The sequence below is a fragment of the Desarmillaria tabescens genome (assembly GCF_030435595.1).
Source record: "Desarmillaria tabescens strain CCBAS 213 chromosome Unknown EV420scaffold_157, whole genome shotgun sequence".
NCBI lineage: Eukaryota > Fungi > Basidiomycota > Agaricomycetes > Agaricales > Physalacriaceae > Desarmillaria > Desarmillaria tabescens.
Window position 1 is genome coordinate 14,852 of NW_026848456.1, and position 18,167 is coordinate 33,018.

Sequence of the window (18,167 nt, forward strand, 5' to 3'; positions counted from 1 at the left end):
GTATTGAGTGATAATGGGTAGCTGGAAGAAACTGGGGAGGAAGAGGTGAGATCGGTTGCATAATACCTGGGAATACTTGGTATTACTCGGTAATACTCGGTAATACCCGGTATTCAGGCGAAAATGCATAGAAAGCATATTTTTGTCCCTATACCAGCACCATAATGACTCATTCACAGTTATACTTGCCCACTGTGAGGATCAGCACGATGATATCTTGTCATTGTGGCAGCGGCGAGGCTATAAGGGAAGATATAGGGCAGGAAAAGCAGACATCAGGATAGGGAGCGGTTACACAAAGGTGATGGTAACAGCGTTGGGGGGATAAATGGACTAGGTGGATTGTATGGCATGTAGGAACTTCATGCTGGATAGTGAGAGGGTGGGCAGCAGCAGGCGTCACCCTGATCACATAGCCATGGTTCTTGATGAGTTTGTCATTGGTTGCCAGATAGCATGGCTGGGACTTAGCAGACAGTAACTGGCAAGGATGCCAGCAATGAACGTATTGATGGATAATGTGATTTAGCCAGAATTCTAGAATTGTGGGAGAGAGAAACTTATGCCACCCTCCAGACACGAATCCGTAGTCGCTGTCTGCTTTCCCTGCATACAGTGTAGGACTGGTCCATGAGATGCTCAAATAAAGAAATGCAATGGAATAGTATTATTTCTATTTTTTTCCTGATCAAATGTTGTCGGCAGAACCAGCCTGGCTAGATGAACAAGATTACACTATATCCAGGAAGGTTTAGGATAGAAATGTACCATGCCGAAGGTAATCAGTGTGAAAATGGCTTATCAATCGAATCCTACTTGATGAGACACCCCAGCAACTTAACGGCATTTGCTTGATATGATAGGTGATCTTATCTCTTTACTCTCTCTTTTCTTTTTCTTCAACAGAGTCCTCAAAAGTGGGCTTATAAGGATTTCAGATGCTTTAGAGAAGCCACATAAATCTTTGTGAACTTTTTTAAACTTGAGGATAGGCAAGGAAGATAATGCCAAGGTCAGATCTGGTCAGCTTCCAAATATGGTAAGGCCTGATTCATGAGAACTACCAGCTCGTCTTCACATTTCTCGGTGCCTGCAAGAATATATGGATCCAAAGTAGCACCATATTAGTTTGAGGAACTGTATCAATAGCTATATGTAGTTTTACTGCCATTTGAACCTGATTGGAGGCCAAACAACCCTAAAACTGTCTCATCTTCACCAAAAAATATACACCCCTCAGCCTCTCAAAGCAAAATTGGCATCGGAATCTCATGGTTATTATACAAATATGGACTATGAAGAGATATGGGCAAAGTCCGAAGCCCATGGCTGCATGAGGAAGGAATCTGAGCCAGTGTCTCATTGACCAGTCCTACACTATAGTGCTTAATTCTTGCTCCTGAGTGGCCACCATGGTAGTGCTCTGCTGGGAAGTACGATATGTCAAGCAGTATAGGAAGCTTCTTTGTCATCAGCTGACCTGTAGACTTTGTAGGATATGCAGATCAAGGTCACAGGTCTCGCTCTTGAGAACCTGTATATGGAGATCTATGTTAAGACTACAAAGAAATATATCAATTTTAAAAGTCACAAGGTTGATTCACAACCTTCATCCTTCCCAAAGGCACCCGGTTGTCCAGTTAACCAGTTTCTTGAATATCCACACAAGCAGACCAATGAGGGAGTCAGTGAGGGAGTGCCCCATTGTTGAGGCTATGTGGGGTGTTTCAATTAGGCAGCCTTCACCTTTCATACGGAATCACTTATTGGGAACGCTAGGCTCAGAACAGCAAAATGAGCAAGAGAAAAGGGAGTATATATCCGTTGCAAATGAGATGGTGTATACTACATGAGTACAGTCCTTTTATATGACAATTCTGGCAAAGAGCCACAGGTATAAGCAACGAATGCATACAACTACTAATGAGAGAACAACGAGACGTTAACAAGCAGCAACTGCAAAGACAAGCGTCTCCACAGCTAATGATCAGCGCCATCACTTGGTGACAATGTGAGCTCGAATATCAAACATCACTGGCTTTCGTGTCAGTGTATGGCATAATGAGATGGTGGAGATCTAGGAGCGGCTCGTAGATGTAGTGGTGGGCCATTGCAGCCCATGGCATCTTCAAGTCCTGCTAGGCATAGGGAATTTTCTTCTCATCGCTTGATATATGACATGATCTGAGTTGTCCATTTCAGTCAGAACAAATTTGGGATATTACTCTCTTTTTGAGGAAGAATTTAGCACATGTATTTGTTTTTGCACAGATACATTATATTATTCAAGTTTTCCCAAAACCTGAGTGAACCTATTATGTATGATGCTATGGATCATCTTATCTACATACATCAGTCTCCCATTGACTAACATGAAGAATGGGCTTGTTTCATGGGTGTGACTAGTATATCAAATGGGGTGCTTCAACATTCTGAAATTTGAATGATATGTGAGGGAGAAAACAGGAGAGGAAGAAAAGAACAGTCTCACGGAACACTACGACCCATCAATTTGAAAGCATGAGGTACTACGGCACTTTGGGATATCATGGAGGCCATTAGCATCTACACAACAGAAGATGGCCAATATGACGACCGTGCGCAAATACCAGAATCTGGGCCAGAGATCATTTCGGATGTCTCACATCCCATTGTAACAGGGTAAGATTGATGAGTGATAGTCTAAGCAACAAGGACACCAAAGTGAAGTCCGACTGTAAGCCAAGTAACCAATAGGCATTCTTTGTTCCAGGGAAAATAGTCATCCTGGTAAAAGAGCCAAAACTTTTTGCTGTATGGGTTAATTACAGATGAAGTATCCTTTCATGTGTAAAGCACACCATTCAGAACCTCCATCACAGTAGCCTCAGGTGTAAAGAACCTACCTTAAGGAAGGCCTTCACCCTGAGAACAGAGCACGACTGGCATACATTAGCCAGAGTGCATAGAGCCAAAGACACAGCATCAAGGTAAAATTAAAGGTTAAGAAGTGCATAAGTAGCTGTCCTGAAGGCATAGGTAAACAGAAAATAAGAAATGACATATTGAACTGGTACAGAATATGTATCCCTTACATCAGGGTTCAGCAATGCCAAAAGATCTAAGGGAAGATATCAGAAGGATGAATCCATCATCAAACAACGTACAAATGCCACTCTGTTTCTTTATCATCAAGAGCATGCTTCAAAGTTGCCAGGTGGAACGTATCATTGCATTCCACCAGTATATTGCATTCTGCCAGTATACTGTACTATCTCGACATGATTATCGCTTCATTCACCAAGAGATGATGTAAAATTACCATATATCGGCACCAGCAGAAATTCTACCATTTTAAGCACTACCTCTGAGAAGGCTTGTTATGCAAAGTTACAAAATACCAGGAGCTTCACTTCATGGGGTCCTGTTATGTGTTATGTGAACTAATGGTTGAAACAGCCCAGTACACCTGATGCAAAGACACCAAATGCGTTGTTGCATACACGTCTTGTGCTTTGATATGTGCATGACCCTGCACTAGGCTGTGGTATAACATGCTCCATAAGAGAAAGTATTGGAAGAAGAAATGTGCTGCAGTCGCATGGGATCCGAGTTTGGAAGGTAGTGCAGTGGCTGTGAAGGAGTCAGAATATTTTTGTGCATGTAACGATTTGGTAATGATCCCCTCTATCACCATCTTTTCAATACTGACGCTCTCCCTCATCTGCAGCTTTTGAGTGTCCACACAGAACAGGATTGATTGGGAGAGCATATTTCTATGGCATGTATCAACACATGAACAGCAAGTCTAGCATGTTGGGATATTTGTCAGATGCATAAATGAAATCCAGATGGTACGTGTTACTATGTTCATCCCCCTTTTTATTGTTGATACCAAGTCAAGTAGTTTGTTTTTGTAAGCGCTGGGGGCTACCGAGGCAAGTCAACCACGATGGCAAATAGTAATTCGCTGTCAGGGTTGGTTTATTTCCTTTTTTTTCACATAGATCTGACGACTTGGCTTTAGTCCATACCCACTGCTAACGAGGACCAAACTGTTGTGAGAAGTGTTGACAAGGATGGAGGGTTCTTGGTGCGTGTATTGGCATTTGGGACAAGAGGGTCTACTTGCCGTTCTCTTCCCTTCGACCTTCTCTTCACACAGGCCGTATACATGCCAAGCACTCGACTGACATCTTATCTACCGATTTCATTCATGTAGCAGAAGTCTTCTCTTGGTTCTTTTTTCTCTGATGTAGTCCCTTACAGTGTGTGAAACACCATCATCGATGAGCCCAACTTGAACCCATGGCAGGTGATGTTGACCTCGGAATCTATAACCTCAGTTCCCTTCTGAACACATTCATTCTCACTCATTTAACATACCAGTAGAATATCGCTGGAAATTTATACCCTGAAATGCACTCTCACCCACAAGAAACCTCCACAGGAGCCCTACACAATTCCCCAGTCAATCCAGACGCCTCTCAATTGGGTCCCACTCATCATCATTGATCTATCCAAATTCAATGAGTCCAAAGGTAAACAGGATCTCGTGGTTAGACTCAAGGACGAGGTGAAAAGCTGGGGTTTCTGGACCATGGTGGGCATTGGCTTCACTTAGGGTTAACTAGGTCACCAATTTGCCATTGAGAATACATTTCTCAAGCTTCCACTTGAGAAGAAGAGACAGTTCAGTTGGGAAGCGAGTCTCCTTCATTGCTGTTAGCAGTATTTTGAGGTTTATTTGCTGCCTGTTTAGTAAAATATTTTGGGTACAGAGAGACAACATGGTTTGTCAATCGCTCAGTTGTTAAAGAGGATCAAGGAATGCACCAATAATATATACATATACGATGCAAGAATTTGATAGGTGCCTGCATGATATAGTTGCATCACAACGCAACAAAGCCCTGCAACTGCTGTTTGCTACCGTTACTTACGCTATCATAACATCTAAAGAAAGAGGTATAATGTCAGTTTCAGAGTTTCAGACAGGCTTAGAACAAAGCGGTGAGTGTCTCAAGTGATAAAGGTGTCAATGGCAGGGTCCAAGCTGATGGCCAGGAAACAGGGTTAGCTCATGACTCAATATCTATCACCTTAAGGCTTGTCATTATGTCATTTCATTGCACATCATGCCACAGGTGGCATCTCTATATCATGCCAGTGTTTGAACCTCATGTCCATGTTGTCAATTATTTGTATCTACATAATGTGATACTTCATCCAGGAGTGTGTAGCTGCTCCAGGCAGATGATCCAAACCATTCAGATGATTGTAAATGACTTACCAGAATATCAGCCCATTGTAAGGCTTGGGAATGTTGGTGTGAACCGAAATATATTCCCTAGCGAATTCTTTTGAATGGAAGGAGGGTCTTCAACAATTCTGACAGATTTGGACTAGGTATGATATGAGGACAAGAAATCCTTGGTCCAGAGCCCTAGGTGGTGCTAGGCTGCTACTGAGTTGGTGGAGTGAAAGGAAGTATATTGGGTCCCACTGATGTTGGGGGGAAAGAGGAATCTCCTCTGCTAATCTACAGCTGTATATATACTAGTAGAGAACAATAGACTACTAATTTAGGGTACAATGGAGAACAATAAAACAATGAGAAGGCTTGTAGAACAATAGAAACAATAGGATCTATAATACAATAGAGAACAAAAGAACAATGAGGTCCATGACACAAACAATGAAGGAGAACAATAAGAACAATAGAAATTGAAAGGATTACCAAAAGGAGAGAACAATAAAGACAATAGAATGATGAAACAATAAAACAATGAGTCCCTGCGGATGATCATTTGTTCTATCATCAATTTCTGATGCCAAGAGATTTCTTGGTTACAGATCTGAAGGGATAATTTCCTCTTCCATCTTTAAGCCTATTCTTTTCTAGTAGTACAGTTGTGTGAGAAAAGCTGGTTTGGTGTGCAGCCTGAACTGGATGTGCACAACTGGGGGGAACATGATTTATGAACGTCCCCGTTCATATGTCGTCCATAGTATGAGTGATAATAGTGATCCTGGGAGTTCTGATTTGGAGTAGATAGAAATAGATGTAGGAAAATGTCACTCGTTTTCTACTGCACAGGAAAGGCTGCATGTAACATGGATGAACAAACTTGAGAAGCCAATCTGCAATGAAAGATGATCATCTCCTATCTCCTCTCTACCGACGACATCCATCTGCTTTTCACAATCTAATGGTAGCCAGTGTAGACCGGCTTGGGTGAAGCTGGAAGCGCAACTAGCTCCAAGTGTTCATTCTGCTCAGGGGGCTGGTTACGAGCAGGCGATTGGGGAGGTTCGTTATTGTCAACAATGGAGATGTGGTCAAGATGATGGTGGAACATAAGTCCAAGAGAGCGAGCCTGGCCATAGCGGCCATGCTTGAGGATGTAGCAGATGTAGATACCATAAATGGCAGTGCCGATGACTGCGGCACTGAGGATGGCAAGGACTGCCCACCACCCTTTTTGGGTATTGGCACTTTGGTCAGACGACATTGGCAAAATTGGTGAAAGTCTTAGCTCATAATCTCTTCCCTTAAATACCCTAATTGGGCACATTGTTGGCACTTCTAGTCTTGCTTGGAGATTTCTCGGGGTCTAGTATAGCAACCGGTGAAGTAGTTTCAGTCAGAAAATGTCCCTGTTGATGGCCGCAATAGCCAGAGTGATCAGGGATATTTCAATTCTGTGACGTGGCAATTCTGAATGCTTTATAGAATGCCGCAGTTGGTCTAGATGTTGCGTTGAATATAACTAGCCCTTAAGGGGTGGCTCTGTCTCAGAAGAGTAGAAGGCACCGTCATCATGGGCTGTCCGCTTCTATCGGCCACAATTTGTCCCGATGCAATTAGTGTGGGGCGGAATTAGGGATTTAAATTTGGGGTAACCTGCATGTCTATTTTCTTCATTCTCCATGGCTGTCCCCATGTGTGATTCTCCATCCTCTGTCGTCTTCCACATGCACCGCTTGCTCCAGATGATTCCAGCCAAGGGCTACAGTCTATTCTATGCCGTTGCTAGGAATTTAGAATTTGTCATTTGTCGTATTCCTCCTCGCATCAGGACTGCGTCTGGTCCAGTTGATTCTCCTGATAGCCATGAGGTAGACTGGCTTCATCTATTTTGAACCTATCTCGTATGTCGCTTCTACATTTCTGATTGACTTTCCTTCTTTCTGACATTTTTTCTGATAGGATGTGTATTATGCTGCTCGAAATGAGGTGGCATCATACTCCTCTCAAGAAGTCCAGGCTATCATTCATCGAGTAGATCCTCCTGCCCGTTATTTCGCACACAAGGCCAATTTATTTGATCGTCTTGCTTCGGATCAACAATCTGGTAACATGCAGTCCTGTTTTTCCGAGTATGTGCTGACTTGGTTGCAATTAGACAACCAGAGTGTGACATTCAGGGATGAGGGGAGGATTCCACGTCTATGGTAGGATCAAATAGAATAGTAATCGTCTTTTTGTGTCTTTTCTAAAATGTGCAAGAAATAGTACGAATCATGGAAAAATATATATAGGTATTTCTGCATCCATCTTTTGTATCCTAAAAGATATTCGGGGGATTTGGAGGAGGATAATTAGGTGGGGGTGGTATGTCTAAACCTTCAATGCATGTTCCTCGCCAAGCTGAATGGATGATAGCTGGCTCGGGTCGAGGGAGTGTGGGTGAGTCTGGCCTTGGTATGAGATCCTGCAATGACCCCTGAATGAATTCTGAATACAGGGAATCTTGCGGCCCTACTGGCGTGTGATGCATGTGGGATGGAATGGGAGAGAAAGACGATTGGCCAGGTGTGCTGCAATCATTCCCTCTGGCTGGAGGGGGCTGTCGACTGGCAAAGTTGGTTGGAAGGAATGGAACGCTCATGCCATAGGCAGGCTGCTTTGAGCGGTGGTAGCGATTAATGAAGTAGCGGATAGTTAGCCCACCAGGAATGAATACTAGTAGGGCGAGAAGTGCAAGATAAGCGAGCGTATTGTCTGGCATGATGGCAGATTGAATGGTTCTACAATGAATCACCCTTATATTTTTGTCGGCAGTCCATACTTGGTTAAATAATTGATATGATAGCCGCATCTTATGTGACCAGCATGATCACTATTTCTTTGGCGTTAAGTTAAAAATTCAATGCCTGATTATGATGTTGATGAGATGATCCGGAATTGCTCCTGTTACGACAGTTGTCGGCAAACGGATTCTGATAGGCGTAACTAACATAATGATCTGAAAGCATCCTTGAATTGCGCGATGAGAGTTGTTGGCAAAGGGACTTGAAGAATTCAGATCACTGATCGTCTTATATTGAAGCATAAATTGTTCCATAGGATTTTATTTACACATATTTACAGACAGCGTCAAAGCCGGTACTCCGCATATGCCAAGGGTGTTGGGTCTTCCCAGTTACCATGCCACCAATTCATAGCTATTACGACACCTTCATGCAGTCATGAAGTTAAGTGAAGGAGCCTGAAAGGTGCGACCCCCGAGGATGGCTTGAGGCGACCCGGATTCGAGACTGTCGGTTGTGGATCATTGACCCTGACTTAAATATCATTTGTGACGGTCTTGGCATTATCGATACAGGTGGTCTGGGGTGGTCTTTTATGACGTGTGTCCCCCAATCGCAAAATTTGCTCTGACTGCGCATTGGCATGTGGCATGGAATGATTCTCGTGCCCATGGCTGATGCTACCCTTGATCCAATAGCAAAACTGCCTGTGGCATTGAACGCGGTCACTGGAGTGTGACGTGGGAAGAACCAAGTTAGAGACCACATGGCATTGATAAGCTGATGATGAGTTCATTGCATCACTTATCAGGTGACTGCCACATGTCATCATGATAAAATGATAAGATAAGAGAGGCGATAAGATTAGACAATCTTAGATTTAGGAACTGGTTCAGGAATATGCGTCGTGCTTGACATCTGATACTGAATGTGTTAGTGAGGTCCATAATATCGAAGGATATTTAGCCAAAAGGAAGACAAAGTACAGTGTGGATTTTGCCTCAGTAAGTCATCATAGGCAGGAATGCGCAGAAGATGTGCAACTTGAATAAATACAAATCAATATTTGAAAGTAAGGCTATATATCTTTATCAAAGGTGTCTGGAGTATGTTCCAATGCTTTTAGATGCTCTGAATCAACGTCAAGAAATTGTGCAAGGTCTGGTATATCAATAGATGCTCGGGAATGATATGGAATACAACGAAAAGCTGCAATTGGTTGCGCCAGGAGGGTACTGTCCAACTCTGCAAGGATATATGCACCTCCCTTGTTGCGAGAAATTACAACAAGAGGCCCAAGATATCGTGGCTTGAATTTGCGATTTAGCTCATATTGCACTCTGGTGTTACGAATGAGGACTAAGGAACCCTGCTTGAAATTCCAGTCTATAATTCAACTAGCATGATCCCTTTCCCATCATTTCACAGCTTTGACTCTTGCTTCATAGACCTTTGATTGAATGGCTTGTAGGTCAGCTTCACGTTTCTGAAGTGTGATCGCACGATGAGCGATAAGTTCTGTTGTAGTAAGAGTTGAAGTTGGAGGTGGGATAAGGAATGATGCTTCTGCAATGTCCAGTGGGAGAATAGGTGGTACTCCTGTTGTGACTTCATAAGGGCTACGCCCCAGTGTTCTGAGAGGGGTTACACGTTCTGCCCAAATTACTGAGTATGCCACATATGACCAATTCTTTTCCACCCCATCTGCTGCTTTGAACAGAGCTTCTCTGAAATCAAAATGTCGTCGTTCTATGACACCCTGGGCCTGGGAATTATATCCAGAGATAGTGATGTGATGGATGTCATATTGCTTTTTCAGTACTTCTAGTGCAGCCAGGAATGCTTGACCATTGTCTGTTACGATCTCACGAAGTGACCCCCATCGGCAAATCAGGTCTTCATATATGAAACGTGCAAGAGCTGTTGCATTTTCTTTGCGAAGCATGTGGAATTCTGGATAGGCGCTCATTGAGCATCGGGCATGAACAATATATTTGAAGCCATTTGATCATGGAAGATGGAAAGTGTCTATATAAACCTTGGAGAAGAGTGGTGCAGGATAGGAGACGACTGGAGGGATATGCCATTTCTCTGTCTGACGCAGCTGGCACAAATGGCATGTCTTGACAAACCATTTAACATCTGATAGCATCTGGGGCCACCAGTAACACTTCAGAAGGTGCTGTCGAACTGAATAAACACCTTTATGGCCAAGTTCATCATGTGCAATTTGTATGATATTGTATCGTCGATCAGATGGGATAACCAATTTATGCTCTCCTTCTGGGTCTCTCTTCCACAGTTCTCCATCCTTGAGGAAGAACTCAGAAGCATAATTAACAAATGTTTGTAATTGATCCTTAGAAAGATCTGGAGGTTGAGTCAAATCAGAGAGAAAACGTCTGACTTGCTCAAGTCTTGCATCTGCTGCAAGTGCCTTCTTATCACGTGTATGGAATACAAGACTGGTACGCTCAATTTCAAATGAGATTGGTGCCTTAATACCCTGGATACCTCTATATTACTTCATATAGAGATATATTTTTTATATGTAATCAATATTACTATTTTAAGATACCTCTTTGTATATCTAAATATAGTTGTCATGCATAATAAGACACTGCTCCACTAGAATACTGAATAGTGTTAGGAATATACCAAAATCTGGATATATGAATATAAGATGAAGAGTATTGATTAAAATACAGTAAGATTGAAAAGAAAGTAAAGAGTCACATGGTTCTCTACCTGGGTGCACCTGGACCTGACCTGCCAGATCCTAGGTACCAAATTGCCTGACCCAGGACCTGTACCTGCACCTGGTTCTTAAAAACCTAGGTCTTACAGGTGTGGGTCCCAGGTTTGCCATGGGTGTGTGTGGGTTTTATAGACCTAGTATATGTCTATAGGGGTTTTCAAGGTCACCAAATCCGAATATAGCATCAGATTTTTTATCAGAAATCTCCCTGATCCAAAATAGCCCTTGGAACCTATTTTTAGATCATTTTGAGCTATTTGCCTCTCATTTCCTGAGTTTGTTTCATTGTATAAAATTTATTTGCATGGGTTTTAAAGTGTTTTTGAGGTCATAGAATACAAATATGCCATCCGATCATAAATCGGGAATGATCTCGAGCCATGGAAGGCATTTGAAGCTTTTTCTTCATTTTCTTGATCTTTTCCGATTCATTGTTACAAGCCACACATGAGCCAAAATAAATACATCCATAGGTTGCTATATGTTATCGATGCTGTAGAATGTGATTATTATCACCGATTAATATGCGGAGTCAGTCCTGAGGCACAGTAAGCATCCGAAGCTATTTTGCTGAATTTTGCAGTGATTCACCTGTACTTTCCTGGCTCACAGACATGCCCCATAAATCATTTGAATGGTCATCTAGGGGTTGTCTGGGTCACCAAATCCAAATATGATATCCAATCATTGATCAGATTTCTCTATAAGTGAATATAGCTATCTTAAGGTCATTTTACTTGTCTTTTTGTGGGTTTTGATGTTTTTATGACCTCCCAGAGCTCCCAGGGCTCGCAATTTTTATCCGTTAATGGTGTGCAGGTCCCTGATGGGTCACCCATGGGTGAGCCTGCCTCAGAATGTGTTGACCTGGACCTGTTAACCCACAGGTCCGACTTTTTAATAAATTGAAAACCCAGACCCAGGTCTTTCTATGGGTCCACCTGGGTCCTAGTAGGAATCATGCGACTCTTTAAAAGAAAGCATGTATGTTATTAGAAAACACTATACTATTTCAACCAGATACTCATAGATATTCATATAGATTTAACCTACTTGTACAGAACTCATATAATTATACTCACAAACTTTATATTTCCAGCCTTTAACAGTATGGTACAGGCTCATATATATGGTATTCATATCTGCTATATATACAGATACAGTGGCTATTCTTATATGCAGTATTCATATACTAAATATCTGGCTACACTTATTATTTTGTAAAATTTGTGACAAGAAACTCCGCTCGATGTGACATATGTCACACTATAGCCATCCAGCTCGATGAGGTGTGATGTGACAAAATTCATCGAGCTGGATGGGCTGTGTCACATCACACTTTATTGAAATTCAATTTAAGAAATTCAACTTCATATCTTAGTCTGCTATACTTGTTATAAAAGTTTGAGATATGATTGTGTTTATAATTAGAGTTTTGTCTAAGCTGTAATAGCTATTTAAAGCTATTTAAACTGTCACTGCATAGAGAATTTAGCATTCTAGCCTAAAATATTGAATTTTATAATCATTTACTTGTTTAATATTAGACTAGAATGCTCAGATAATATTTTCGTAGTACTTGGGAGATTTCTAATATCTCTTGTTGAGATATCAAATATGCTGCACTTCTGATGGCTATTACTTATTGTTGCACCCCTTTCTGTAGTATAATTCTATTTTTAGTAGTATATAACATAGTGTACCTTGCAATTGAGCCCCTCACATGTTTGTGAGAGTTCTCTGCTTATCTCAGAGTCCCCACTAGTCACCAACTCAAGCCATTTGTACTTAGCATACTTTAACATCTCTCAATAAGGTAGATTGTTAAAACAATATTACAGCTATCTTATAATGTTTTCTAATGTTTACTGAAGCTGCAAACTTTATTTATAAGGTATATACAGATCTATATCAATAATATATTTGTTAAAGATACATTCATCCAAATTTTAGTGATTAGCACTTATAATAATTGTTCTGTATATGTATTAAAATAGCACAACTAATGTGTCTGAGGTCCTATTACTATGTATAGTAGATACAAATAGATACAAATATCAGTTATTGTCATAACCGGAGCGTACCAGTCTTGTATTCTATACACGTGGGATGGTTATAGGAGTATCTGGAGAGATGGGATTTTGGGTTAATGGATGTTTAGTAGCTTTGGCGAGTACTTGGATTGGGCTTATGATCTTTCGCCCTGAAGCTCGAATATCGGGATATGGGTTAATGGTGTGAAGGAAACCATAGTACTTGTCAACCCAATCCAGGTCGTCTCCCTAAGGCGGAGGATCTCCTGGCTGGGGTCATCTTCTGGATAGACCATCTGGCCCATGAGTCTTGCCTGGAACATGTACAAGTTTGAAGTCAAAGAGAAGGATTCCTGCTACCCATCGATTTATGACAGCACTTGGATTCATATCTGGATTATTGATCATTCCTTTGATAGCTGTAGCATCTACTTCCACAATCAGGTTCTTTACAGCAATAATCCAAATTGCAGCTTCTTTAAGTGCACGATAAAGGCCATATAGTTCAAGCTTGGGCTGACTGTAGTTGGATTCAGTTTTGTTTAGTGCTATGGATCCAAACCGTGAAGGATATCGTCGCTTGGGATTATCAGGATCTTGTTGAAACAATGCATATCCTACTGCCTCTGAACTAGTGTCAACAGCTAGAATCACTGGGGCACCAGACTGATAATCAATAGGGTGTAAAGCAGGCGAGTTGATTATTGCTTCTTTCAAAGTCTGTTGAGCAGCTTCTTGCTCTGGGCCCCAATGGAATTCTACTCCTTTACGTGTAAGATTCACCAAAGGTCTGGCAATGAGGCTGTAGTTGCGAATATAAATGCGAAGTATTCCAGATGTTCCTAGAAATGATCGGACATCTGTTAGATCCTGGCATGGTCCCCAATTCTTGATCTTGTCAACTTTTCCATCTTCTGGAACTCATCCCTCATAGGTGCATTTATGCCCTACTATGACTGCCTCTGGCACACACAAATATGCCTTCTTCCCTGACCAGGTACAGCCCACATATTTGATCCGTTCGACCATGCGGTTTAGATTCTGAAAGTGTTCCCATACAAAGCGTCAAATACCAGGATTTTCTGGAATGGTCTCATACTCTCCATTTTCATCCTGATATCGCGATTTTGGGCCCTTGATTCCAGCATCATCAACAAATGGAATGGTAACATCAGGGATTTCATCTTGGAGTGTGTATGTGATGTCGCCTTGGAGGATCTGCATAGAATTGGTCCATCCCATAGGGAGTTTAGTTAGGCGAAATGTCCCTAGAGGTGTTTGGAAAGTAGTAAGGTCTCGACTCTGAGTGGCTATCAGCCTTTGGTCAAAGGCAACAAAAAGGTCAAAAACGCCATAGCAGGCTCGTCCTCCGAAGGTTTCAGCTAGTTGTTCAATGAAAGGGGGAACACCTGCATTTCTGATAGTGACTGCATTCAATGGTTGGAGATCATGTACAATGCAGAGTGAGTGTCCATCTTTCTTAAAGACTGTGAACCATTTGGATCGATAGGATGAGCTGGATGGTTCATAGATTCCTGAGGAAATTTTGTCTTTGACAATGGTGATTACTTCATGATATAGACCAGGTGGAATAGGTATATTTTTGTGGACCCATGGAATGTGCTCAATGACTGGAATAACAACTGGTGGAAAGAAATCTTCACAGAATTTTCCCTTCTGAGATTCATTCCATGCAAAACCCTCATTCTGCACCATCATAAAGTGATGCATCAGTTTTCGCTCCTCTGGCCATAGGAAGTCACCAGGATGGTTATCTTCGATGATATTATAGCACTCTTGAGTGTATCTTCCAGTGGGAGTGAATTCAGGGGGATTAGCAGACAGAATTGGAATTTTAGCAAGGGGATCTCCAATGATTTCTCGAACAATTCGGAATTCTTCAGGTAGTGTAGTAGGTACTGGCTTAGTCCGGTTGGCAACTTTCTTGTACTTCTTTTTGCCTGGTTTGGGACGTGATACTGCAAAAATTCCAGTTGGGGTGTAGCGTTCCATATCTGCCCAAGAGTCATTGACTTCAAAAAGGTTGAGATAAAGGAGTTCATGAGGTGAATCAATGTATTGAATGACTGAGAAGGTATTAACAGATGAAGGGTTTGGTGGATCATTTGTGGTGTGGTCCAAACTGGCAGAAGTTGGTGTTACAAGTGGCTCATCATACAGAGAATTTGCAAATTCTTTTGCACGTCTCATGTATGGCTGGGACTGATCAATATTTGGGGTATGACTCAGTTGTGATTCTGAGATAGCTTTAATACATATTGCATAGCCAGGTATTGAAGTGAGATCTATGTTTGGTGTAGAGTCATCTGATGATTGTAGTACAGAATATGTCCGAGAAGAAAAATCTGAAGGTAACTTTTCAACAGTGATAGATAGACCGAGCTCTCCCTTCTTGGAAAAGAGATCCTCGGTCAATTGGGAAAATTTGCTTCATTGGATGGGTGTTTTCGATGAAAATGAGGATTGGATTTTATATGACCTGGTTCCCATGTGAATCGTGGGTTTCCTCTCTCCTGAGTTGGCAGAGTAACCATCTTCCCTGTATTTGGGTCTGTGAGAGTGATTAACTGATCTCCTGTAGTACGATTGTCGATCTTGGATTGGGTGAGTATGCTGAATGGCCTTCCCAATAGGATATCATATGCAGCATTTTCGACTACATGAACCTGGAGAAGGACTTCTAGGCCACCAAAGTTAAATGGAACATTGTGGCATATTCCTTTTGACTGGTCACTGTTTTTATTTGCTGACTGCAATGATATTGTGATAGAGGGATCCAGTGGTAGAGCCAGCTCTTTCCATACAGCTGCTGACATGGCTACAACTTGGCATCCTTCATCCAAAATAGCTTCAACCTCATATGCTCCATCGATGACTGGAGTTAATGCTCTCAATGCTGCTGTTTGGTCTGCAACCATAATTTGCTGATGATACCCCTCCTGAAGGGTCATGACTAGCACTGCATCCTTTCCTACTGCTGCAGCTGCTCCACTTCCTTTAGAATCAATTGGTACCTTGCAGTTTGTGAGTGCATCTTTTACTTGTGACCGGACACCTGCTGATTCACTACAGAGCTCTCCAACAGTAAGGGTGATTGGTGTGTTGAGGATTCTCTTTGATAGATCCTCTGTTACCCCTTCTGACATAACAGGTGCTGCATGTCTATATTGTCGAGTATCCTTTGGTTTGGGTGGTGCTTCAGCAGGAGCATTCTCCTTGTGTTTGGTTGCAGCTGTAGGTGAAGTAGATGCTTGTGCTTCTCCTGCAGTGGGAATTTGCCCCTGTTTACTTCTGGATGTAGGAGCTTGTTCTTCTGGCTTGCCTGAGGTATTGGAGGTGCTATTGGTGCCTTTCTTTGCTCGAGTTTTTCTACCACCTTCAAATGATTGCTTGAGGATCTGAATTCCTTCCTCCTGATGCTGCATATATTGTCTAAAGACTGGAGCAGGGACAAATCCATCATCAGATTCCTCTTCATCATCTGTGGCATACATCATCTGAGACACTGGTCCTGTAGGAGGCAAAGTTCCTGTCAACTGTGATGGTGTGATAGTGCTCTGGAAGGATGATTGCTTACTGGTAGCTGGAATATGTGGTGGATAGCATATTTCAGGTATTGAAGTGTTCTTCTGTGTAGCTCCACCACCTGTTGTTAACATATTAACCATGACTGGAGTGGTTGTCTTGTGATCTGCATGCCACCTGAGTACTCGATCACGGGCATTCCCAGACCCTTTGGGGATTTCTGTTCCATCAGGCATGAGAGTCCTCTTTGTTGCATAATCCCATTTAATTAACTCTTTTTTCTGATCTGCTCTGCGATTGTCACAGTCCTTCCATCTTTTATCACAGCCATCATATGCACACTTGCGTGCAGTTGTGGCTAGCTTCTCCAGTTTAAGCAGCCGCTCCTCAAACTCAGTCTTGATAGCTGGTTGTGGAGCAGGAGGAGCAATTTCTGGCATAGGAGAGAAAGACTGAGCAGTGGTAGCTGGTTGAGATGGGGCCAATGGCTGTGGTGCTCCCCATGGTAGCATTGATGTTGGTGGTTGCATGGGATAGCCAGGATATCCATATGGTGGATAATAAGAGTTGAGCTGTCCACCAGAATTCATATTTGTGAGTGCTTTGACAGCATCTGCCATTGATGATGTAGGTTGTGCAAATACTTGTGGACTTGCATATCCAGGATTAATGGGCTGTTGTTGAGGTATAGATGGTGCTGGCATATAAGGCATTGATAGAGAATTTGGGTAGCCTAGTGAGGGTACCCCATAGGGCATGAATGGTGCCTGATACATCATTGTTGGATTTATATATGGTGAACGCTGGCTCTCCAAGATATACTTGGCTGCAGTTTTCACATTTTCATAGTCAAAAGGTATGGCAGGATCCTGATTTGGATGCAAAACAGCTAGTCGCTGATCTATTTGCACTCTGAGCATTGGATGAATTCCATTGATATAGTGCCGATTGAGTTCATGAGCTGAAATAAGTGGACTTTGACCCTTTCTCAAGTCAAGGCCTATTGCCATGATATGTCGATCATATCGCCCAAAGTCATCAAGAGTGTATATAGGCATATTTTGAAGATGTTGCACAGCCTGCTCCAGATGGACTGAAGAATAACAGTTAGTCACATTGGCCTTAGGATAGTAGGTGTAACATTGTGTCTTAAAGTTTTTCCAGTTGGCAGCTTTTACTGCTGGGATATTCTTCCAAAGTTCTGCTGATCCTGGATCAGCATATAGGATTGCTGCTGCAATATATTCTTCATCTTTTGTCATTCCAACTGATTTGCAAGTATGCTCCACTTCATCAAAGTATATGGGCAGAATGATGTTGTCTTCAGCCCCTCTCCATGTCCATGATGGAGCTTTACTTGATCCACGAAGTGGAAGCTGTTGGGTAGACATTAGGGAAGATATTGGTATGGAGAATATATGAGGTATGGGCAGTGAGAATGATGATTGTGTGTTATGTGGTGGAGGAGAGCTTGGACTAGGAGGGTCAGGATCTGGATTGCTATGTGAATCTGAATCAGAAGATGGTAGCTCAAGGTGAGCGTGATGGGATTCCTCTTCTGGAACAATAGAGAAAAATGATTGATCAGCCTCTGTGTCTGAGGTAGATGCTGTAGAAACAATAGATCGTCAGTAGTTTTCTAAAACAGCTCTGGCTTCGTTATAAGCCTGACGAGCTTGGGTGTCACGAAGATGATAGTGAGGTATCTGATGAATTGTGAAAGGCAAAACCCCCCCTCGCGGTGGGCTCCAGTTGTAAGGCTTGGGAATGTTGGTGTGAACCGAAATATATTCCCTAGCGAATTCTTTTGAATG

At 42.2% G+C, this 18,167-nt stretch overlaps 2 protein-coding genes across 2 annotated transcripts; both read right to left on the reverse strand.

The window, feature by feature from the left end:
* Nucleotides 1-6,188: 6,188 nt before the first annotated feature.
* EV420DRAFT_1653351 (uncharacterized protein) lies at nt 6,189-6,494 on the reverse strand (the record flags this gene model as incomplete). The annotated part of the gene is made up of 1 exon (XM_060478734.1): nt 6,189-6,494. The coding sequence occupies one exon, from the start codon at nt 6,492-6,494 to the stop codon at nt 6,189-6,191; it is 306 nt and encodes a 101-aa protein (XP_060321928.1).
* Nucleotides 6,495-15,239: 8,745 nt separating this feature from the next.
* Nucleotides 15,240-17,744, reverse strand: EV420DRAFT_1653356 (uncharacterized protein; the record flags this gene model as incomplete). The annotated part of the gene is made up of 1 exon (XM_060478735.1): nt 15,240-17,744. One exon carries the CDS (start codon nt 17,742-17,744, stop codon nt 15,240-15,242), a length of 2,505 nt encoding a protein of 834 aa, XP_060321929.1.
* Between the last annotated feature and the right edge of the window lie 423 nt (nt 17,745-18,167).